A 24,984-nucleotide genomic window follows, 5' to 3' on the forward strand; every position below is an offset into this window, starting at 1 on the left:
GTACTTACCTTTCGACCAATAACAAATAGAAGGAGAGGGAGCTTAAAGATTTGGTCCAATAGAAGTCAAGGGGAAAAAAACAGTAGGAGCAGAGAGTAAACCTCCGCAAACAACTGCCCAATTGGATTCGGAAGTTTCCACCCAAACCTGGGACTGGCTGCTAGGAAAAGCCGCGACCGGGACCTTTGGGCGGGGTGAGTTTAAAGCGGCTTTCGCGCGCTGAGACCGTCGGGCTTTTATTGGCCAGCGACTTCCTCCCTTTGTGGGAGCTCCCTGCGTAGCGGGGGTTAGGAGTTGGGCGGAGCGACCGAGTGACGCAGTAGTCGCCCCAGCCAATCAGGGGTGGGGAAGGGAGGCCGAGGAGGAAGCGGATCCGTCGCCGCGCAGCTAAACCGCAGCGAACTATCCGCTTCGTCTCCCTCCGCCGCTCTCGGGGCCTAAGCGGGAGCTGCTGGGACGGCGTCACTGGGTGGGCTGGGGCGGAAGTGGAGGCGGAGGGAGACGGCTGCGTCTGCAGTACCTTGGTCTCTCTCTTCAAGGCTCTGGAAAAAGGAGCAGGATGGCGGCCTCGGCCCTGTACGCCTGCACCAAGTGCACCCAGCGCTATCCCTTCGAGGAGCTCTCCCAGGGCCAGCAGCTTTGCAAGGTCCGTGGGCGCTGGGTGGTGGGCGGGTGGGGTTTCCTCGGCCATAGCCCGAGGGAGCTGGGTGCCCGCTGCACTGCAGCCCCTCTCTCTTCGCCGGCGCCTTGGGGGTTTGGAGCCCTCGCCTCCTCACTCAGAGACCCCGTTATCCGAGGACCTGGGCATCAGCTGGGAAAGCCCCTGAGAGGAGGACGGAACCCTGCCCTCTTCCAGGCGACCCAGGAGGGGGCCGGGCCCCAGCAACGTTGAGGGGTTTCAGGGGTGGGGCTGCGTGAGGTAGCCACCTGTCTATGCCGCAGAGACCCCGGGATGGAGATGTTTTCATCTCGGTTTTCTGTCTAGTCTGTCCTCTCCTTCCACCGGGAGGCAGAGGACGGTGTTTGCACTTTCTTGCTAGGAACCTGAAGCCGCAAAGCTGATGGCATCCTTCTTCCCTGTCCAGGAAAGCGAAGCGTCTGGCTTGGGAACAGAATGCTCTATGATTTGGAGCTCCTCCCATCCCATTAAAGCCGGGATGCTGTCTGTGAGCAACGGTGCAAAATAATAAGTAGTTTCACATTTAACCAGTCCTTGGAATCGGCCCTGACAGCTTTTTTTAATTTATCTGTTGCGTACCCCCCCCATCTAATAAAGACAAAGACACCTAAGCCTTCCCTAAGGAATTATGCCGTAATTGGCTACTTATTTGATAAATCACTCAATTTTCTACGTTGGGGGACAGATTTTATTGATGTTTTAGGCATTTGACTAGGTTGGGTAATAATTTTCCACCAGAAACGTGAAATTTTGAGGACCTTGAGATAGATAATGACTAACATATTGTCTTATTACAGGAATGTCGGATTGCGCATCCCATTGTAAAATGTACTTACTGCAGATCAGAATTTCAACAAGAGAGGTTTGTATATTGAACAGTTTTTGATTGTTAAAGACAAAGTATTGTCTGTAAGGAATACTTGAGGGTTGTAATCCCATATTTATGTTACAGTTTTTTTTTAATTAAGTGGTTTAGTTTCTAAGCTTTAAGTTGTAAGCCCTTTTTGCATGGTAGGAGAGAGAATGCTGACCAAAAATTAATGGGTATTTTACAGCTAGACTTTATACCTGAGGAGATAAAAAATAAATTATTGCATGGAAAATGTACAGCCTTGCTAACGAAAAGTGCAAATATAAACTGTTACTGTTAAACTATTAAAAAATGGCAGAATGTTAGTGCGGACATGGACCTGAGGAAAGGTCTATAGTGTTACCAGCTACCTTCCAAGGGTGAAATCCAGTAACTTGTTACCAGTGGAAGAACAGCACATATTTCTTAATGGAGTGATTCCTGTTAGAGCCTCAGTGCATGCACAAGAGCTTAAAAGAAGAACAAATAATTTCTTCACAAGTAGGTGTGAGCATCATAATAGTGGAGAGCACCCAGTGGAAGGTTAGATAGGCACTGGTGCTGTGCATAAATAGTGGCAAGTGTGAGGATTTTGGAACTAGATAGAAAACAATAGGATTTTTTGATTTGTTTCCATTTAAAATACACAATAAAAATGTATGAAAACATTTATCTTAATTAAGGGGCGCAAAAAAGATCCTAAGAAGATCCTAAAAAGATCCTTACGTTTGCATTTTTAAAAAATTCTTACTCTGTGTTAGAGTAAGTTTTAAGTACTACTAAAGCACATGGTACACTTCTACTAATAGTACACTTTGCTTGCTTTAGTTCAGCATCGTGCTGCATAAGTTTCATCATCGATATACAATTTCCTTTTCAGCAAAACTAACACGATTTGTAAGAAGTGTGCTCAAAATGTGAAGCAATTTGGCACCGTAAGTATATCTTATATTTTCATCTCATTTTATTGCTGCTGCTGGTCAATTAATGTTTTCACAAAGATGGACCTTTTAAAAAATATGTATGCTATGTTCTTAAATATTTCAAGTACCAAAATATTTCAGGAAAGAAACTTTCTATAGAGAGTCTGATGGGAAGATAAAATTTTAAAACAGTCATATTATGTGCATGTTTATATATATTGAATTTCAGTGGGGAAGTTATGATTTTATTCTTTAAGGAGTCAAATATAGCAAACAAACTCCTGGTTGTAGAGAACCTACTTATAAAGTTTGCATAACTGTACTTTACTTCTTCCTCAGAACCTCTGACAATTTTTATATAGTGGCACAGTTCAGGCATTTAGTCACAAAAGTCAAGAAGTTATCCTCATATAAGTTCTTTTTTATATGTATATTATAGTTATTATTGGTATATTACAGTCATGAATAGTCAAATTTCTGGCCTTAAGGGATTCTAAAATCTTCAGTTGTCTTTTGAATATCAAAGAAAATCAAGGTATGTTTGTTATAGTTATGTTGAATATGCTTGTGCCAGTTTTTTTTAGTTGAAAACTCACCTATTTCTTGCATCAGCTGTACCTATATATGATGAAAAGTTGTTAAATGTATTTTGAATAAATGATATAGTAATTAAGCTAACAGGATATTATGTTAGTAGAAATTCACTCCCCCAAATACTGGATACATGAAACTTTTGTCAGTGTGTACCTTTGTTTTCATTTATTGAAATGTCTTTACATGTAGCTTTTGTATTATATAACATACTATGCAGGTCATAAGTACATTTTTCACGATCTTATTTAACTAATGAAAAGTTTAATGAGTCTAGAAATAAATGTTAGCAAATGAATAGAAGCATAATAAATGTCTTTGACTATGATAGGGCAACATACTTCACAGAAAACTTTTTGCCTATTAGTTTCCTTAATTAATTCCTAAAATATGTCCTGTTCACTGGGTATATTTTATGCAGCAAAATTTTAGTATTTTAAAATGTCTCAATTAAAGAAAATATATATCTGTTTTTCAGCCTAAGCCTTGTCAATACTGTAACATAATTGCAGCATTTATTGGTACCAAGTGTCAGCGTTGCACAAATTCAGAAAAAAAATATGGACCACCTCAGACTTGTGAACAGTGCAAACAACAATGTGCTTTTGATCGGAAGGAGGAAGGAAGAAGAAAGGTATGTTTTATTTATTTTATGACATCTGGAAATTAAGTAAAACACAAACAAGTTGGAAGTTATTATACTTAATGTATTACTGAAGCTTGATGTATTCGTTGGGTCCCTGAAAGCAGGTGGTTAGATGAAAGTGCAGGAACAGTGCATTTTCTCCTTGCTGGCATGATATGTAGATTCATGTTGATCAGTTGAGATTACTACACTTTAAAAAACATTCTGTGATAGCTATTCTGTACTATTTGGTTATTCAGTATTTGGTGTGGGAGAATTACTAACTGCTTTTAAATCTTTTCAGCTACTTACCTTTTTGCTGGCTACTTGAAGTTGCTGGTGTGAAAATATACCTGATGGCACTTTAACACATATGATTCAAAGTTAGTCATGTACCTTTTGATTTGGGGCTCATATTTTATACCATTGTTTGTTTTTCTCTACCTACAGTGACTTAAAAGGTATCTATATGTGTGTGACATTTCTCTGCTGATCATTCACACAGGCCTCCTGATGACTGTCAGTTTCAGTTGATTTGGAGGATGACTGTCTCTTTGAGGGGCTCTGCCGTGTTCCTCCACAGCAATATATGTACCCTAGTTGTAAGACATGTTCCTCCAGCACTTCTCATTTGAACAAATAGAGGATAGGAACTTAATTTTAGTCTTAATTTTGGAAAGAAGTCTGTTTTCCTCCCCGTTGACACGCAGACACTGGCCTCCCATTGTCTGTGAGAGTTGTGTTCTATAAAGTTGCTGCAAACACTGAGTTAGTGAATAGAACTGTTGCTCCTACGGACAATACAGGATAGGTCCCTGCCTCTGGTCACAATGTGGTAATCAGTGGATCGGTACCTAATCTTGTTTTGTTTTGTGTATGTTTCTGTTTAAAGACACCTTAATATATATTGTTGATTGATTAAATTGAACTCATAGCAAACAGCACTATAACTATGCCTGAATGAATCTTATCCAACGGGTATTTTCCACATAAAGTACATCATAGTCGCCTTATGCTTAGGAACACTGTACATCACTTTAGCACTACCTTTGGGGACCATTTTAACAGTGAAATCACTAATAAAAAGCACAAATGTGAAAAACGTGATAGTAGGTAGACTGAAAAGGATACTTGTTTACAGTATGAGAGCTGAAGAAAGACAGCAAAGCATCACCGTGTTAACCTCATCTGGGAACATTTGCAGTCTAGCTACACACATTTTTTTGCTGTTCTGTGCATGTGGGTGTATGATCACAAAAGTGCTACAAATTGATTTAGGGGTGACAGATAAATTTTAGCTAATAGGTGGTGAATTTGCCAATACAAAATCTGCAAATGAGAGTCGATTCTATATGTCATTCAATCTCATTTTTTCTTTAACAGTTTTGCTTTCATGGGAACTACTTTGTCATTTTAGTAGTTACACAGTAATTTAAGAATTTATGATAGTGCTTAGATAAGGTTTCTTTGAAGTATATCATCAAGTTATGCTTATTTTCTAGTAATAAAATAAGTTTTCCTCTCCAAATTTAAAAATGCCTCAAAACTAATGGAAGTCCATATATCATCCTTTCTAATTTTATGATCCTCTAAATAAGCATTTCCCCAAGTTTCGGAAAAGTCTACTTTTACTTCCATTTTGCAACTGTGTGTGTGTGTGTGTGTGTGTGTGTGAGAGAGAGTGTGCACATGCACACCAGCAGTTGAGCAGTTTATCTTAACCTGGTTTCACTTATAGCCAGTTACACGTATATTTAATCTAATATAAGTATTTTCTTTTAAAAGGTTGATGGGAAGTTATTATGCTGGCTCTGTACTTTATCGTACAAGAGAGTTTTGCAGAAGACAAAAGAACAAAGGAAGAGCCTGGGATCGTCACATTCAAATTCATCTTCTTCATCTCTTACTGAGAAAGACCAGCATCATTCAAAACATCATCACCACCATCATCACCATCACCATCGTCACAGCAGTAGCCATCACAAGTAAGTACTTTGAAATTGTGTTTTCCAAAGTCCTCACTGGCATTTTAGTGCCAGATTTTGGTGTTTAACTTTTTGTAAACGCTAGCTATGTGCTTGTCTAGTTTCCATTGTACATGGTAAGCTTCTTGTGTGTTACCATGACAGCTTCTAGGGCTGTTCCCCACTTTATTCAGTGTACAGAATTACACATAATGAGTGTAGTTGTTTACCATAAATATAAAGATAGGACCTTTAGAGATTTACAATATAAAGTTATGATCATATAATGAAGTCAGAATACAAGTACATCAGAGTTAATTGATGCTTCATTGATTCATGTTATCAAAAGCCTCAGTATTCTTTTTATGTTCAAAGAATTGTTGGGATTTTACTTGTAAAAATTTTATTTACCTCAGTTACTATTAACTTTTTTTAGTTAAAACAAATTTAAACCAGTGACTAGGAAATGTATTTTTGGAGAACAGATTGTAACACTGTCATTTGTGACCATGATGGAAGCATTCTAAACCTTGAAGGTTCACAAAGTAATCTTTTTGACATGGTACTTTGTGAAGTAATCTTTTTGACATGGTACTTTGCTTTTTTAAAAAACAGACAGGAACTCTTCAAATATTAACAACTACTCGATTTTTAAATTGCCTTAGGGAGAAAAGTTACATAGTAGTAGTATCTTAACCTTTTATGTGTGTAAAGTATTTTTTAAGGTGTAGTTTTAGTCTTCATGGACAAATCAAGAATATTAAAATGCAAAATAAACACAAAAATTAAAATGGAGAAGAAGGGGACATGATACCCACTGATTTTCAGGAGAATTTATTTTTTTTTCACAAATTTCTCTGAGCCTTTTTAAAGTTCTAGACAGTTAAAACAGTTTCATTTACAGAAAACTGATGCCTGCCCTAGTTTGGAACACATGAAGATATTTGTGGAATGTAATGTAGTTCTGTCTAATTAACAACATTTGATTCTGAATTATAGGCAAGCACATATTAGATTATGGGGGTTTATTGAGGCACTGAGATTGTTTGCTTCTCTAGCAGTTTTTCCATTTGTCTCACTGTGTTGTAGTGCTTTCTGGATGTAACAGTGGTAGACTGCGTAATGACTTCTAATCTGGCTACTTTGAAGAAATCTTGTGGCCTCTATATCAGTGTATCCCAAGGAACAAAGGAATGTAAACCTTCCTTGATTTTGCTTCTTGCTTTAGGAAAAAATATGAGGAAATAACTACCATGATGATAACTGTCAGACCTAAGACTCAGCTGAAATGTCCCTTTCCCTTGCCCTTTACAGATAAATTTGTTTTAGCATGATGTGAAAGGACACACTCAGATTATGTTTATAAAGATCAACTTTTGTGACAGGAACTTAATCTTTTGAAATTAAGGTTTCAGAATTAAAGGGAAAGAGAATGGATTGACTTTTTATTTTCTTTTTGATTATTTAAGATATGCAAATACTATTTTGTATTTGATGAGTAGGCAACCAGTTTGTGGAGCCCTATCTTAAGTTCATTGGATAAGGATGATTATGAAGAGCTTACATACTGTGATATATAGTGATGGGGGAAGGAAGAAACTCAGGTTAACATGGATGCAAAAAATAGCCCACCTCAGAAAGCTGAGATTCTGTTTCTGTTAAGTCATTATTAATGTGATTTTTCTCATTTTGAGGTCTGGATAGTTCTATTAATTCATGTGTGATTATATACCTTGCTAATGCTTTTAATGAAATTTGTAAAAGAAACAAAATGGCAACTGAATTCCTCAGTAGGGTTGCCGTTCATTGCCACAAGTAGAGAATAAGTCAGGTTGAGAGAATTACAGCTGCTGTTTCCCCAGCTTGTTATTTATAGCTGATTCTTAAGAACATGGTTAAAAAGCTTCTACAGCTAAAAGAATAGTAAATTTTATATACACACACAAACATATGTACATATTTTTATTTTGTGTATGCTAGCAGTATACTAAGTGTCTTTACATAGGTAACTCATTTAATCCTCATTTTCCCTATAAGGTATGTTTTATATCCATTTGACAGATGAGGTAACTGAGGCTCAGGGATTTTAAGAACTTGCAAAAGGTCACACAGCCCAGGTCTTTTTAACATCTCTTATATTGTATATACAGTGGACCCTTGAACAACAACATGCTAGAACTGCATAGATCCACTTAAATACTCAGCTTTTTTTTTTTTTTTTTTATTAAATATTTACTATAGTTCTACATGATCTGTGGTTGATTGAGTCTGTGGTTGCAGAACCTCCTATATGGAGGGCTGACTGTAAAGTTAAGTGCAGATTTTCAACTGCACAGAGGATCAGCACCCCCAAACCCCCATGTTGTTCAAGGGTCAGCAGTTTACGTGGTGTGCATTACATAGGAGATGCCCTGCACGTGTTGAATGAATAAGCTAGAGGTTAATGAAGGATTGGCCAATGTGAAAGTACAGGAAAAAAGTATGGACAATTCATAGTTATAAAGTGGTTGCTAGTATTGCGGCATAGTGGAAAAGAAGTAGTACTGTAGTAGTAATTGTAAGTAAAAGTAAAATGAGTAGTTACTATGAGATTTCCCAGTATTTTCAGCATGACTGAAAATACAGCCTAATGAAAGATGAGACTTTGGAAAAGATTCTTAGGAAAACTAGGAAAGAAAGAAAAATTCAGATATTTCCTGGTTCAACTTGACACACTACTGTGAGTAACTTGAGTTATTCCAAAGGAATCTCTGCATAGGATTATTAGGAAGGCCTTAACTTTAAGATAAAACATCTGTCTGAAATAGCAAGGGTAGCCTAAGATGATGATTTTCAGACTTTGTCATTATAGAACCCTGTTGTGGTGGTTTTCATGCTCATATACCCTAACCCTTAATATGATATTAAATTGAATTATTGAAAGTACTGATTAAAAAGAAAATCCAGTCCCTATCATCTTACCTTTCTTAAACAACTTAAGATGGCTAGTAGTCATTTGATTAGAATTTATCTTATTGGAATGTGATTTATTCAATATATATTAGCTTAGTCTGGAAACTTAGTTGAATATGCCTTCCTCAGAACAAAAGAATATAAACATATATCATTTGATTCCATTGGGAAGAATGCTGTTAAAATGCTGATGGGTTAAATAAATGTTATTAGATATCATCTGTGTATTTTTCAGAATCAGCAGTCTGAGTCCAGAACAAGAGCAGGGACTGTGGAAACAGAGGTAAATATGTTAACGTATTTTATGAAGTATTTTGACATGTATTTTTTAAGATGTGATACTCCTTTAACTTTGTTACTTAGGCTTTAAAAAAACTGATGTTCAGTAAAACTTTAGGGGAAGAAGAATAACTTTTCATTTGATGCTTATGCCCTTTTTACTCTAATTATTTTTATTAATGTTTGGTTTCAGCCATAAATCCTCTGCAGCAATTCAGAATGAAACTCCAAAGAAAAAGCCCAAATTGGAATCTAAGCCATCTAATGGAGATAGGTAAAAATGAATTCCTTTAGTGCTGTGAAAATTCAACTTAGTTGAACAGTTATGGCTGATTGCCAGTTATTACTAGGTAAAAGAATAGAACATGTATCTTCTACATTGACTTCTTTGAGTCACCTAGAAGAGTAAACATAATCAGTTAAAAATTTTAACTTAATTTTAGCAATAAGAAAGTGGCACTGAATGATGTTCTGTTTGGGGCATAAATTTGGGTTTTGAAAAAAAAATCTGACTAGAGAACATTATCTTAATTATTCTTCAGTGAAACACAAAACTAATTGTGATATTTGAAATTGACCTGCTTGGAAAATGTTTTTAGATTTAAAGTATTTTGAGAGTGACTTTGTTTTAGTTCATTAGCCAAAAGTTTGCTGATGTTACTGTACAAATTGGCTGCCTTTGCTTTACACTAGAAGTATTGACCCCCTAAAAGCTAATACTGAATTATATTTCTGCAGGTGTATGTAATGTGTGCCATTAGTAAGGTAATTTGCCAGTTGCATCCATTTCTGTCAGGTACATATTTTTTTGCATTAGCCTTAAGGATGTTTGTGGAATTGTCTAAATTATGCAATTTGAACACCTGCTAATTTTCCTTCTACTTCATTTAACTGTGTTTTACTTTTTTCTTTTTAGTAGCTCTATAAATCAGTCAGCAGATAGTGGGGGAACAGACAATTTTGTCCTTATAAGTCAACTGAAAGAAGAAGTGATGTCACTTAAACGTCTCTTACAACAGAGAGACCAGACCATTTTAGAAAAAGATAAAAAGGTAAGTACATGGTTCACTGAAGCCTGGTAAGGTTTACATCTTGACTCTTGCTTGATAATTGCAAATTTTGTTAGACTTTCTTCAATAACTTGGTCATGTTTGTGGTACATGATTCTCATAAGACACAGAAGCCCAAAGTGGAACGTAGGCCATCTAATTATGATATGTAAAAGTGGTACTTCAGAATTTTAGTTCTAAGAATCAATTGAGAGCTGATTAGAATTCTAATAATTTCTGAACATTAGTTTTCAGTAAGCCTGTAATCTAAAATTAGATCTAATGTCTTAATTTGAAAAAGAGATGTAAATGGAATATTATGTCAATTCTTTTGGTATAAGAAAGTAATAGAATATAGTCTGATATACCAATTATATATTTATTTCAATCAAGATCAAATAAGTGGAGAAAATTAATGCTGTGGGAATTTCCTGTGTGGTAATGATTAACAATAGGTATCTAAGATAGGAAGTAAGTGTACTTATTGAGACTTTATCAGTTAGATAAAGAGGAATATCGAATATGTTGTCTGTTTAGTGAAAAATTCTAATACTTCCTGTGTGCACTTGAGCAGAATTTTACCTGTTTGCGCCTCAGTTTTCTCATTTTAAAAATGAGAGTATTAACACCATCTCATGGGAAGATGGTTGTGATTAAATGAGACTGTAAAGTGTTTACTTACAGCTTCTGGCATGTATAAGTGCTCATAGCTGCTATTACTGGGGTTTGGTCTTCTTTGAGGGTAGAACCTACTTCTGTACTTGCTTTAGGATCCTAGACTGTCTGGCTTGACCTATTTCAAACATATCATTGCAATAGGAAAACATTAAAAACGTTCTTTTAAAATTATCAACAAGTTGTGATTATGAATATGTAGTATGTAGCTATCTCTGAGATTACATAGTAGTGCTTGACGCTGAGTTGGCTTTTACTTCTGGCTTTCATGTAAAAATGTAACTTTTATGTTACATTTTCCCACACCTTGATGATTAATAGATTTAAATTTATTTTAATACATTTGTACCTTACCTTAAGCAAATTCGATAAATGAAATTTAGGATTGACATAGACAACAATAGGATAGTTAGGAGTATTTTATTTTTTATGGTTCTTTTTGCTTAACAACAGAATATTTTAAATTAGCTTTAATGGAAATTTGTTCTACACACAAAATATTAGAAACATTTCTGTTACACAAAGACAGGTCTATCTGTACTAACCTAGATAAAAGTTGAATAAAATGGGAAGTTTACAATTAAATAGCAATGATTCCAAAACTACGTAGTAATGAATTGTGGAATTTTGGCTTTTTTAGATGTTTTTTTTTTCTTCAAGTATCACTATTCTATGTTAGTGCAGTTAGTGAAAAGTTTTCTGGTTTTGTTAGTGTTCCTTTTTTCTTAAACACTAATGGGGATGGAAATTAGCAGTACTATGAGGAAAATAATTGTAAGCCTAAAATAGCTACATACTTACAGCTTTTTAAAAGAATGTAAATGTAAGACAACCACGTTATTTTCTAGAATTTATTTCACTTTATTCAGTGACTTCTAGAGCCAGCCACGTACTAGATCATGAGGATAAAAAGGTGAAATAAGACATGATTCTTATCTTCCAGAAATTCATAATCTGGAGGCAACTCACAGTGTAGTGATGAAAATATCATAGCTTATCTGATGTGAACTGACATTTCAGAAAAGGAATTCCTTTGTAATGTAGAAAGCAGGATTCAGTTATTCTTTGAACTGGACAAAAAGCGAGAGCTTTTATTCAGAAAATCAGAATATAGGGCACTGTGACTTCCTTTCTCTCTTTTTGGTGTACTTCTTTGTTTACTGGCTACCGGGTAATTACAGAAAAGAACCTGCAAACCTTTAAAGCTTGCATAATGAAAACCAATTAAAAATAACCAGAACCTTTCTTCTGCCTGGTTCTTATGTTGAAATTATATAATACCAACTTATTTTTTAGCATGAAGTCATGAGATTTTGTATCTTTATGTATGTCATTTATATTTATGAAAAAAATTGTCATATAGCTGTCTTTCCTTCCTCAAATCACCATCTTTTTTCTTACGTTGTCTAATTTAACCCAAATTTTAAAATAACCCCCTTTCCTTTCTTATTCTGTGTTAGTTGTATTTCTGTTCTTTGTTCTCCATTTTTACCTCAAATCTTAAGTGGTATTGGATATGGAATTCTGCACATAAATTTTAAAATAAAAGCAATATAGCTTTTGGTTGATAAGACTGTTCCTTTATATACTTGCCCAATGTGAAACTTTTTTTTTTTTCATTGAAAGACTATTGTAACCTGAAACCAGTTTTACTGTTTACTTTGTTTATATATAATGTGAAGTATGTTTTAACTGAAGCATTTTCCAAGGTATTAACCATTAAGCTTTTCTGTTGGCATACCAGTTTGCCAAACTGTGTCCAGCGAAACCACCTTAAAAAAGAAACAAAAAAGACAACTTCTCAAAAGTTATACTGATGTTTCAATATTATCTTAACATTAAAATTGTATTAAAGTAGTAAATTAGATAGAATTCATCATGTCTCAGAACAAATTCGAGATAAGTTAGAAAACTCAGTGAACTGCTGTTAACCTTCTCCACTTTTATAATGAATTGTGAGTTTATTGTGAAAAATGTTTAACGATGTGTTTGTGCACATGCATATATATATATACATATATACACATATATATATATTTTTTCTTTAATCTTTCAGTTAACTGAACTTAAGGCAGACTTTCAGTACCAAGAGTCAAACTTGAGAACAAAGATGAACAGTATGGAAAAAGCTCACAAAGAAACTGTGGAACAACTCCAGGTAAATGAGATTATTTTTGTAAACTGTTAGGCAAGGAGGGGTAAACTTGGTTAATAGTATTCTTTCTCTTACACTGGTATTGGTATCCCTACTTTATGCATATCTAGAGCATTTTCAGCTTTGATTTTGACTTAAAATACCTTGTAATCCTGCTCCCATTAAAAGTTATTGCCTGAAATCACTTGATAAGGGGATTCAGTAGATTAATTCTGAAACCTTTTGCCTAAAGTTCAAATGGGGTTCTCAGAGGAGGATATCACTGAACTATGTTCAGTTGATCCTCAGGTGAAAAGCAAAAAATTAAAAATCAGATTCATGAAACTAAGGTGAAAGTAAGGTCTTCAGTACCTTATGTAGTTATTCTTCCTGTTTCCTCCCAGATAACAGGAGGAGAGGTGGGGCTACAAAACCAATTAATGGGACCTCGAGTGGAGGAAATTCATGCTGCGTGCAGAGATGCAAGGCCAAAGAGTGCACTTTAACCTCTGTACTGTGATTTTTAAAGTGCCAAATAGGGTTCTGCTGTATCCACAGCACGGAGCCTCTAAGGATGTAGGCCAACCTCCTCGGAGTACTGCAGAGGATACTCAGTAAGGTGTCCATATACAAAACAACTGAATGGTGATGCCAAGAGTCACCACAGTGACAAGGAGGGTGGTTTCTGAGGTCTGGAATGCAGAGATGGAGAGCATCAAACAGAGATTTAGGTTATTCCCTTATTTAAGCCTTTTTTCACCTAGGTTTCATAAATTTAGAAATCAGACTACACTAAGTTAATCATATGTTTTATCGATTTATACATTCTGACATTTGTAGAATTAAGTCCTAAAAGCATAGAAGATGGCAGCACACAGACTTTAGGCTCTTGATGGGAGAGTGTAGCTTGGGAAGGAAGGAATTAATATTGCCCTGCTTTTTTTTTTTTTTTAAACAGTGTAATACCAAGGGATATTTGCTATTTCCTATCTTTTGGTTTTGTGTTCTTCATACTTTGAAAATAGCTTAAATTGAGTAAGATTGTAAAGTGGATTTAGGAACCTGTTGAAATTCAAGGTAGAGATTGCCTAGTCGTAATGCTGATCTTACTATTACAGAGAATTCTGAAGAGAAACTTTAGTAGAACCTGACACATAGTAGGAATTCAAATGATTTGTTGAATGAGTGACAATTTATGGAAATGCCCATCTGCCCTCTGTTTTGAGAGATTGCCCATTTTATATATTAGGCTTCTTGTACATTATTGTTTCTCATCCACCAGCAAGCAGTAGTTTTATGTTATTTTACTCATTCAGTTATTAGTGCTGAATGATTACTGGAAACAAAATCTTCTGCATGGTGATCTCTGGTTTAATGTGATTTAGCCAAGACATGCATAAATCCAGAATGACATGACAGAAAACCTGTGAGCAGTACTTAACTATGATAAAACTTAGTACTTCTCACTGTTCAAAAGAGCAATTTGTTGTTTCCTTTTGTAGTTGTAAGCACAAGGGAACCTCTCTTTGACATCTTAGCCTGATTGGTATCTTAAGCCTACCTCTTCCTGGTTGGTAGCTGAAGTTTCATATAATTTAATAATAACTAATAATTATATAGAAGTATACATTTTCAACATAATTTTACATAGGCTCTCTTATTTGCTCCCTACAGTAACTTTAAGTTATGTGGTATCCAGATGAAGCTGTGGTCACAGAGTCAGAAGTGACATAGAAACCTATATCTTCTGACTCAGATTTAACTATACTTTTCTCCTGTTCTGCACTGACTCCCACCTCAGCTTACTCAGGTTTTCTACTTCATCCTTATTGTCAGGCCACTTCCCTTTATCATTTGTATTATTACTGGTGACATTCTGTCACAGTTACGTATCCTCTTTTAACCCCACTCCCTTTAGCAACCATGTAAGGTTCTCCACCTAAGTGAGTAAACATAGTGAACTGTTTTTCTTTTTGTCATAAGAAACTGAATGCTGAAGCAGAAAATTTATCTTGTTCTAATAACTCTCAAAACATTTGAAACTACCAAACTTGAAAAATAAGCACTGAGCATCACAAGAAAAAAAATTGTCCAAAATACCAAAAACAAAAAGACAAAAACCCTACAACAAATCCCAACCAACCAAACAAAAACCAAATTGTCTAAAATATCAAGAAAGCCAAATAAAAAGTAGACCTTCATTTAGGAGGTAAGTTGATAAAAGGGGAAAGGGAATTAACATTTGAGTGCCTACCATATACCAGCCACTGTGTTAGGCTAAGTGTTTTGTATATTTGATTAGTTCTTTCAACTCCTGTTGAGGTAGATGGTGAAGTTTCTGTTTTACATATGAGAAAATAGGCTCCCAAGTTACATAGCAGATAAGTGGCAGAGCCAGGATGCAAAGCAGGATCTGTGTGATTCGTAATCCACATATTCTTTTCTTGAGGCCAGCATTTCTAAACATTTTTAACTTAACTTGCTTAAGAGTTCTTAAATAATTGATTTTTGCATGGTGCATAATAAAGAAGTAATATTAGGATAAAAAATTTTAATGCATATATGTTAAATATTTCTATAAAATATATTTTAAATGTACCGAAATAAGAATAAGACAGATTTGGACTTGTCCCCATTAAACAACTGACTTACTGTTTATTTTTCTTAAAGGCTTTTTTCTTACATAATTTATCAGCAAATAAATTTACTAGTGACGTGATTAGGAGACTGAATATATACATGCAGATTGAAAATTAGCTGCTAAAGAATTAAAAGGAAAAACTTCTTTCAATACCTAAGGTTTGAGTTCTTGTATTTCATACTTAGAATATGAAAATTATAAACTCATTGATTTTTTTGTTTTTTTCTTGATGAATGAGAAAAGATAGTTTGAAAATTAACTCTAATGATTTGCTATGTCAGTGTAAACACTTTTGTATAACTTACAAATCTGACAGAGATCTCTTTGAGGCAAGTTTGCAGACGTTTTCCTTTTTTTATGCCCTTCATTAATTTGTATTTTAAAATTTCTGTTTCTTAAGATTCCTTTTTTTAACCAGTGAGTCTATTATAGTTATATATTGAATAATATGTAGCAAACAATGAAAAGAAAACAACTTATAACTACCATGTTTACTAGGACTGGTCAGCTGAGTAATACACCAATTGATAATGGTTACGTGTACTTGACTTCCACTAACTGCCAGGCATTCTCACTGATTTGTCGTCTGAGTTTCTCAAACTATTTCTTTTTTTTTTTTTTTTTTTTTTTTTTTTTTTAGAAGCCCCAAACTATTTCTTTTTAAAGGGAAAATAAAAATCCTTTTAAATTCTTGATGATTTTCCAAATTTGAAATTGAATTTGAAATTGAAGCCCTTAATTACCACCTTAATTGTTTAATAATCGTGGAATAGAGAAATGCTATTAATCATACAGTCGAACATTAAAAAATGATTTGACTTGCAAATGTAAGATAGCTAGGATATTTGCATTTTGGAGGTCATGGGTATTAATTAGGGAGAATTTGATTGGTGAAGGGTTGGGGAGGGTTGGGACGTACAAAGCTTGGGAAAGGTTTATATTCTATGAAACTGCTTTAAGATGGTATACTGAAAAGGCAGAGTGCCATACAAAGACTAAAATTAGAGTAGAAGATAAAGCACTGAGGTTAAAAAAGTGTAGATAATAAAAAATCTTGAGACCTGTGCAGAAAAATGGTTTTCAAACGTAAACCAGAGGATATCTTCTGAAATTTTGTCAGTTCTCAGATTCCAGACTGTTGTCAACATTCTCCCTGTTTTGGCTCAAAAACTCCAAAAGCATTTGTGCATTAACATATTTGTATATATATATATGGAGGGTCCTTTATTATCTACATTGCCACAGTTAAGAGATTACACAGGGAGATGGATGTAGTCAAAATTTGAAAATATTCACTGAAGGCCCCCATTTATACCTTCCTCCTCACTAAACACTAGTGACTGTCATAGCACATTGGCTTGAGGACAGTGTGTTGTCAGTGGTGGATGGAACATTTGAATGACTTGCAAATTCAGTTCAGATTGATGACAAAATGAAATCTTGAATCTTTGAAAAGAAATTTCAGCCTTTCATGAAAATGAAAACAGTGATGATGTGTAACTGCTCAAATTATATCAAACCCAATACCAAATAACTGTATGCCAAATAAAGGAACAACAACAGAAAGACCAGAAAGGGTGGTTGTGATGGGTGCTTCAAAAAGTTTTCTTTTGAATATCATTAAGAGAGTAGTCTCTTTGGGAAAGTCATAAAGTCTGAATATTTTTGCAAAAAGGACCCCTTATGCTTGCTCTATAAATAGGTAAACATCAAAATGAAAGACTTTGTAGAGTTTGTCTAAAAATAGCCCTCTCAAATTATCACTTGTTATTTGATCTTATTAATCATACAACAGTACTTATATTCATAGTTTTTGTTTCATGTTTTTCAGATAAAACAAAAATATTTTTCCCCTATTTAAAATTTTGACCCTCTTTTAAAGGGATTCACTTTAAGTTGCCTTTTGTGTAACCAATTATATCTTTGGACAACAATTACTTTAATATTGCCATTACAAAGGGGGCTGATAAACGAATCTAGGATTTTCCTTCTACATATCCAACATTAAAGAGATGAACCTAAATATATCAACTCTTTCATTTATTCTGTTAGTGTTTCAGTAAAATACTTGAAATAGTATTCTTCAGCATAACTTAATGTTTGAAACATTTTTAATCGTAAATGTTTTTGTCTTCCACAGGCCAAAAACAGAGAACTACTCAAACAGGTTGCAGCATTGTCAAAGGGTAAAAAGTTTGACAAAAGTGGAAGCATATTAACATCCCCTTGAGAAGTGGTTGGTTATTCATTAGTGTTTCTGCTGAAAATGTAAAATTTGAAAAAAATTCTGTGAAGCCCTTAAATTCTGTGTAGTGGAAAAATATTTTTGCACACCAAATGAATTGGCATGTTTCCTATTCACTTTTGTAACTGATATACAGCATTTTTTAAGTTGTATAACATTCAAATAAAACTTCAACTGGTTTGAAGCAACTTTTTAATTATTTGATATCCAGGAACTTTTTTGCCAGCAATAGTATTAAACAGTTGTAAGGGAGTGCATGAGTAGTGCTCTTTATAAAATACAACATGCAATAATAGAGTAGGTATGGTTTTCAGAAGTCAGAGCAGCAGGGCTTTTTGTTTTGTTTTTTGTTTTACACTATGCTAATTTCATATAAACAGTTTTCAATTTAGAAATACAAAAACTTTTAAACAAGAAAAATTGTGAACACTGGTTTTTTGGTAATTGTGTTTTTACTTTTCATGAACATGACTTTAGGAGAGAATCATGGTGCTTTTATTAAATGGACTTCAGAGTATATGTAAATATGTTTTTTAAAGTTACATCGTTACCATTAGTTAGTAAACTAGTATTTTCATTATTGGTATAGGAATTAATGTTTATTGTACAGTATCCAAGGTAAATGTGTTTGTTTTGTAAAAACTACTGTAGATTTTTACTTACAAGTGCCTTTTTGCCAGCTAATGTTTTTATTTATAGGAATGCTGATCTTTTGTACATAGTTTGTTTTAAAATCATGTTTAATAAATGTTTGTATATAAATGCATATGTACAGAAGCCTATTTCAAAAGGAAATCAAAGTTGCTAGTAAAATGTTTGAGGTTGCATTAAGAACTGATAATGCATCTAGACTTTAGATAATTTTGTGCTTTGTTTCTGTGTGATATGGGAAGCTGTTGGTCATTGAATTCATTGAATTATGTCAAAATACTTCCCAAAAGATTTAATTTTAAATCACTTCTGATAGAATAATTTTATTTTTTATGTCATATGGCTTCATGTTCATATTTTGTGTTACATGTTTTATTTTTCTTTTATTAAAATTTTTAAAAATAATTTTTCTGCAGTGGTCCATATATCTGCTTTCCCTATAATATGTGGTTATCTAAGTTAATATTTATGTACACCATACTTAATTTGTAAGTTTTAAAGCAAATCTGGAAAAAAACTAAATATCTTTTAAATCAATCTGTGATTATCTTTAAATAAATTAGAATCTACTGCAAGATTCAGGCATTATTTATAAGAAAATTATATCAGAGTCTTTAAAATTGTCTATAAAAGGTTAAGGTAGGGTGGGATAGGTTAGGAGAAGTTACTGACTAATTGTGTTCTAATCCAGTGGTTTTCAGCCTGTAATAGAATTGATCTACTTAGTAAATGCCAGTTCAGAGTTTCAGTTCAATTTTAAAGCGTCAAGCATTGCTAGATATACTGTATAGAGTAGAAGGCTCCTTCTCTTAGGAATTTATGGGCAAAGTAAATTTGTTTCAAGTAAACTGTTATTAAATTTATCAGTCTTGAAGCATTGATTATGAATGTCCTATCAAAGATCCTCTTTCTGCAGCACACAGGATGATTGTAATAATTGTTTTTAACATGATTCATGTTTCAGTAGATTATTCCTATAGTGATTCATTATAAACAGATTTCAAATAATTCTTTGTCCAATTTGAAAACATATACCTAGGGTAATTTTCAAGTGATAGTAAAATATTGAATCAGTCAGACTTGAAAGAATTAAACCAGTTTATTTTTATGAAATCTTCATGCAATAATCTTCCTAAACTTAGTATTCTCAACAATGATAGGTAATGCCTCCTTAACACAGATTTTAATGTTTTCAGGATTTGCTAAATTCATAATACCATCATTACCTTTCTTTAAAATTTATAGTGTTTGTATTCTGGTTTCATAGCCATTTGTCAATCCACAGTGGTCATTATGGTTTTAAACTGTGTAATAGTTCTTATACCTTGTTGGAGCTGCTACAAAAGAAAGATGCCCCTTCCCCATTTTTTAGGTAAGAGATTAAAAATTGAAATGAGTCTAAATACTTAAGGTTGTAAATTCCAAGGCTAAAACCTTTTAGGGGCTTCACAGTATTTAGTCCTAATTAAATGCCCTCTCTTTATTCTATGACCTGGTTTTATAACCTGATTATTTTGCAGTTGTATAAACTAGTAATTGAGTCCCAGTCCTGGATCTGTAGTGTATTGACATAATGACCTGATATCCTCTCAATGTGGACCTGTAAGGAGATACTATGGTGTGCCGTATTGTGCTTTCTAGCCTGTTTTCAGCTATCGATTAGCATTTACCAGTGAGGGTCATTTTGGCTCCAGTTATTTATGTATTAATAGCCTGTGAATATTGCAGTCCTTTTTAGATTGTATTGGTCTAAATATGCATTCTGCAGTGAACCTGTTAAGCTGTTCACATGTATAGACTATTGAAATACTGTTCCTGTACACATCTGACTGTTGACATTTTGTACTTTTTTTCTAAATCCAATATTTCACAATAAAAACTTGTCAAAAGCTTTGTATTGATTTCCTATTGCTGCTGTTAACAACTTACCACAAATTTAGTGGCTTAAAATAGCACAGATCAATTCTCTTACAGTTCTGGAGGCCAGAAGTCCAAAATCGGTTTCACAGGGCTAAAGTCAGGGTGTTAGCAGGTCTGGTTCCTTTTGGAGGCTCTAGGGAAGTAAGTGTTTTCTTGCCTTTTCTAGCTTCTGGAGCTGCATTCCTTGCATTCTGTGTCTCTTTGCCCCCTCCTCCATCTTCAAAGCCGAAAGTACAGCATTTTCAAGTGTCTGCGTCTGTGGTCATATGATCTCTCTTTGGTCATAGTGTCTCTCTCTGTTCCCCCTTATAAGGACATTGTCGGGCACACCTGGATGATCAGGATAGTCTCCCTGTCTCAGGTCCTTAATTACATCTGCAGACTCCCTTTTGTCATGTAAGGTAACAGTGTTTATATGTTCCAGGGATTAGGACTTGGATATCTCAGGAGAAGTACAGTAAGTTTCACCTACATTTTTCTAAAACGATAGATTTGAAGGAGTTGACTCAGGCCAAACAAATTTAATTTTCCTATCTTTTAAGACTGTTCTCATGAAATAGTTATTTTCCTGGAAAGAAATTATATAAATTTTTATTGTGCTATTTCAAAGCAACAATAGGTGAATCAAGCTATATGTAGTTGAGGTTTTTGCAAACGTTGGAACGTGACTAGAACCATGTTAGATTGTTTGATAGGATAAGAGATGAAGACCTGACTTTAATTTCTAGCCTAGCTGGGGAGACAATATACATGAAAAAATATCTGGAACTTAATTAAAATGCAATAGAAGCTAATAGCTTTTAGCAAGGGCATTCGCAGAATTGTGGGAAAGGTTAGTCTATATCATTGTTTTCTCAGACTTGAGCGTGCGTCAGTCAGGAGTCGGGATGTGGGGCTTGTTAAGCATGTGTTGCTGGGCCTCAGCCCCAGTTTCTTGAGTCCATAGCTCTGGGATGGGGCCCCCAAATTTGCATTTAAAACTCCCAGGTAATGCTGATGCTTCTGGCCCAAGAAGTATACAAATTAGAAAAAAAAAAAAAAAAAAGTTTAAGAGACAGTGAGTGGAAGACATTTGGGGAAGAATAAACTTGGAAAAGTGTTTGGAGATGTATTTTAAAAGCAGTTGGGGTAGTCCTCAGTAGATTTTTGAAAAGGAAGTGATGTAAGACCAGATAATTTGACACTTTAAGAAGACCAACTGCTTTATTTCATAGCCAAAGAAATGGAGCAAGAAAGGGCAAATGACTTAAGTATTGACTTTTATTAATGTCCTGACATTTTCCAAAAAGAATTTAAGGTAGCTTGGTTTAAGTGATTTGTACCTAGCCAGTTTGCCACACAAATGAAGTTTTAAGGAGGGATGTGTATAGTCATATCAGACATAGCTAAGAAGTTGAGGATAGTGAGAAAAAATTGGATGCAACAAGCTTATGCCTTGACATATAAGGCACAGAACTTGTTTTTTTAATTGACAAGGAGATGGTAGATGATTCAAGCCCAGTGTTCTTTCTCTCATGTTTAATGTGATATGACTGCATTTGGAATATGTAGTGCTAGTCACCACTTTTCAAGAAACGCAGTCTGAAAAGTTATATGATTAGAGGGTTGGAAACTGTATCTTGACTCAAATGATTGACTTGTTTCCAAAATAGAGAAGAAAGAGACCAACAACCCTATAACAAACTAGGCAAGAGAAATGAATAGACAGTTCATAGGAAAAATGCACATGGTTCTTAAACATGTGAAAAGATGCTCAACCTCACCCATAATAAGAAAAATGAAAATCAAAAGTATATGGAGTTACAATTTCTCACCTGTAGGTTGGCAGTATTCCAATTCTGACAACATACTTTGTTGACAAAGTTGTGGGGAAACACTTTCCTATATTCCTATTGGTCATTGCAAAACAGTCCCTATGGAGGTAAATTTCAGTAACCAGCAAAATTACATATGCAGTTAGTTATGCTTTGACCTAGCAATCCAATTTCTAAAATTCTATCCCGAATACACACTTAGAAAAAAAAATTTTTAAAAAGTAGTTTCAAGGGATTGGTTAAGAAACTATGATATGTCCATGTAATGGATACTATGTAGCTGTAAAACTAACTCAGCTACTTCTCTAGGATACATTGTTAATTGAGAGAAGCAAACTAGAGGAAAGTGTGTTGTAGCATGTTACTATTTAAGAAGGGTAGGGCTCTATACCCACACACATACAAGTATATGATTATATTTTTTAAAAATTGAAGGTTTAACCATAATTTTAAAAAAATGGTTACCAATAAGGGGGTGGGGGGAGGAATATGTTGGAAGGGACAATGTTGGAAGCTAGAATTCTTGGAATATACCATATTTTGTTGATTTGACTTTGGAGTCACTTAAATATTTTTGCAATGTTATAACCAAAAAAAAAAAAAAAAAGCAAAAAGAAACACCAAAGGTACCTAAATATATAACCAGTTGGTGCCACAGCCACACAGATAACTATGCTAATTGCTATAAAATGCAATAATTTGTACCTCCCTAGTGGGATATATCCTAAAGTAAAAAAGAACTGTAAAATCATCTTACACTGTTGACAATCTTATTGGTGACAGTGTCAGCATTCTGAGATTATTGTGTGGAATAAAACATTGTGAATAAGGCAAGTGAATAATTATGTGATTTTCTAATTCTATCATTCCATTCATTGTTTAGGACTAGGATTCTTGGCTGAAGAGAAAGGAGATGTAAGTTTAGGAAAATCTGTAGAGCCCTGTTTTTAATTAGAATTATCAGCATAAACTCAAGTTACTTTAAGAAGAAATAGATATATTCAGTAGGAAAAGTATAAAATGAGCCTGCATATTTTGTCAGGTCAGATAGCAAGAAAACTATAAAGGATGATTTAGTACACTCTCAAAAGACTCACGAGCCAGTTGGCAGATAGCACAATTTGAACATCAATATAGAAAATAATATCTGTAGTGGGTGGAAACGCTGAATATGTTTAAATACATGAGTTCAAAATGATACTAAATAAAGAGACACCATACAAAAACCAAAGCACTAATTTATCACCGTTGGAGGGTACTAGCAAGCTGACTCAATATTTTGAAAACTGGTAAATAAACAAAAGAATTCAATATTTCCTACAGTTCCCATACACACTGTACCTCTGGATAGGCAGGTAGTAAATGAAGGATACTTTTTCTTAAAAAAAAAAGTTTCACTTAATGAGTGAAAAAGGAATGATGGAATTACAGTATCATCACTTTGCAACTTCCAAAGAATTAATGGAGATAATAAGCATTGGCCATGCTATTGTTCAGCTGCTAAAAGTAAACAAAGAGACTCACTCTTAGCATCACGTGCTTTCTGAGGGAGGAGCGCACTATGACACATAGAGTAGTTTTGCCAAAAAGAATCATACCTAAATCTGATCAAGTATCTACCAATTTACAGGAAAGAGAGCAGCATATTATGTTGAATGACACTGAAGGGATGCAGTTGGCACAATTGTTTCTTCAATAATTTGCAAGGAGAAAAAAGTGATGGAGGGGAGTTGGAGGGAAACATACAAGGTGAGAGGTACTTAGAAGATATCAACCAATCACAATATGTGGACCTGATGTGGATCTTGAATCAAAAAAACTTAAAAATTGAAAAAAAAAATTTTAGCATTTATGACAACTGGAAATTTGAATATTGACTGGTTATTTAATAATAGCAAGGAATTACTATTAAACTTTTAGGTGTGATAATGGCTTTATTGCAGCTATGTTTAAGACACCTACTCAAATACAGTGAAATGACATGATGTTTGGTATTTGACTCAGAATAATATAGGGAGGGATGTGGATAGGAATATAAACAAAACAGGATTGACTGTAGTTGTTAATTATCGGAATTGAGTTCCAGAATTGGTATATGGCAGTTTATTATACTCTTCAGTTCAACTTTAGTGTAAGTTAAGTTTTTTTCATAATAAAAAATACCACCACCAACCCCGCTGAATTATGGCTCACCTTAAACAATATACTTTCTTTGAAAAAATTAAGGATAATACCAATAAAGAGTAGAAATAAGGGGAAAAAACCCACCCACAATTCTACCACTTGGGATCATTCGTGTTTCTGTTTCGTCCATTTTCTTCTAACATTATCTGTGAGTAAGGGCTATAATCATGTTACAATGTAATTTTTATTCCTGTTTTCATCCTTCCCTTCTCCCTTCATCTCCATAACAAAAGCAACTCTACATTATAAAAAACCATTTGTAGTGATTTCATAGCCTTTCTTTCATAGCCATACACGTAAGGCAGTAGAGCCTAGTATTTAAGACCACTATTTTTGGAGTCAAATCTAGTTTCAAAGCCAGCTCTGCCATTTATTAACTGGAAGTTTTGGGGGTATATTTATTAATATCCCCGAGTCTCAGTTTCCTCATCTGTGTCACAATTTATAGGGTTGTTATTGACAGTTAATAAGATAAAGTATTAATATACAAAGCACTTTACATAATCTCTGACACATTGTAGACATACAATGTGACTAAGCAATTGTTTACTTAATCAACTAAATATTTTTAAAGATAACATGAAGGCTAACTGTGCCTTTTCAGTTTTCAAGCATGTCTTTTGATGAGTCTGATGACAACAGACTATTAGGGTTGATTAATGTCTTCATAGTTTTTAACCATGGAACTAATTTTCTTTTATCAAATAAAATCTTATCAGGAGTACCAATATGTAAAACGAACAAAAGCTGAGACACTTTGGTAGAAGTCAAGGCAAGGATAGGGTCCCTTTCATTGTAGGATTCAGTA

At 34.4% G+C, this 24,984-nt stretch overlaps 1 protein-coding gene across 3 annotated transcripts; it reads left to right on the top strand.

Annotated features, from left to right (window-relative positions):
• Window positions 1-556: 556 nt before the first annotated feature.
• Window positions 557-20,141, top strand: FAM76B (family with sequence similarity 76 member B). 3 transcript variants are annotated; one of them, XM_024731317.1, is made up of 11 exons: window positions 557-646; window positions 1,477-1,541; window positions 2,410-2,464; window positions 3,522-3,677; window positions 5,454-5,653; window positions 8,820-8,867; window positions 9,057-9,137; window positions 9,780-9,915; window positions 12,644-12,745; window positions 15,392-15,520; window positions 17,503-17,584. In XM_024731317.1, the coding sequence occupies exons 1-10, from the start codon at window positions 560-562 to the stop codon at window positions 15,476-15,478; spliced, it is 1,017 nt and encodes a 338-aa protein (XP_024587085.1). In that variant the 5' UTR covers window positions 557-559; the 3' UTR covers window positions 15,479-15,520; window positions 17,503-17,584. The 3 variants fall into 3 exon arrangements, with proteins under 3 accessions (XP_024587085.1, XP_024587083.1, XP_024587084.1); XM_024731315.1 differs by lacking the exon at window positions 15,392-15,520 and having other exon boundaries at window positions 17,503-20,141; XM_024731316.1 differs by lacking the exon at window positions 15,392-15,520 and having other exon boundaries at window positions 9,783-9,915; window positions 17,503-20,141.
• The last annotated feature ends 4,843 nt before the right edge of the window (window positions 20,142-24,984 follow it).

Source organism: Neophocaena asiaeorientalis, unplaced genomic scaffold (assembly GCF_003031525.2).
Source record: "Neophocaena asiaeorientalis asiaeorientalis breed wild unplaced genomic scaffold, Neophocaena_asiaeorientalis_V1.1 scaffold143, whole genome shotgun sequence".
In the NCBI taxonomy this organism is placed as follows: Eukaryota; Metazoa; Chordata; class Mammalia; order Artiodactyla; family Phocoenidae; genus Neophocaena; species Neophocaena asiaeorientalis.

Excerpts from the sequence above, each read along its gene's own strand:
- FAM76B (XM_024731315.1), top strand. The coding sequence starts at position 560 with ATGGCGGCCTCGGCCCTGTACGCCTGCACCAAGTGCACCCAGCGCTAT. Across the intron at positions 1,542-2,409 it reads TCAGAATTTCAACAAGAGAG|CAAAACTAACACGATTTGTA; the intron begins GTTTGTATATTG and ends TTTCCTTTTCAG. Across the intron at positions 2,465-3,521 it reads ATGTGAAGCAATTTGGCACC|CCTAAGCCTTGTCAATACTG; the intron begins GTAAGTATATCT and ends TCTGTTTTTCAG.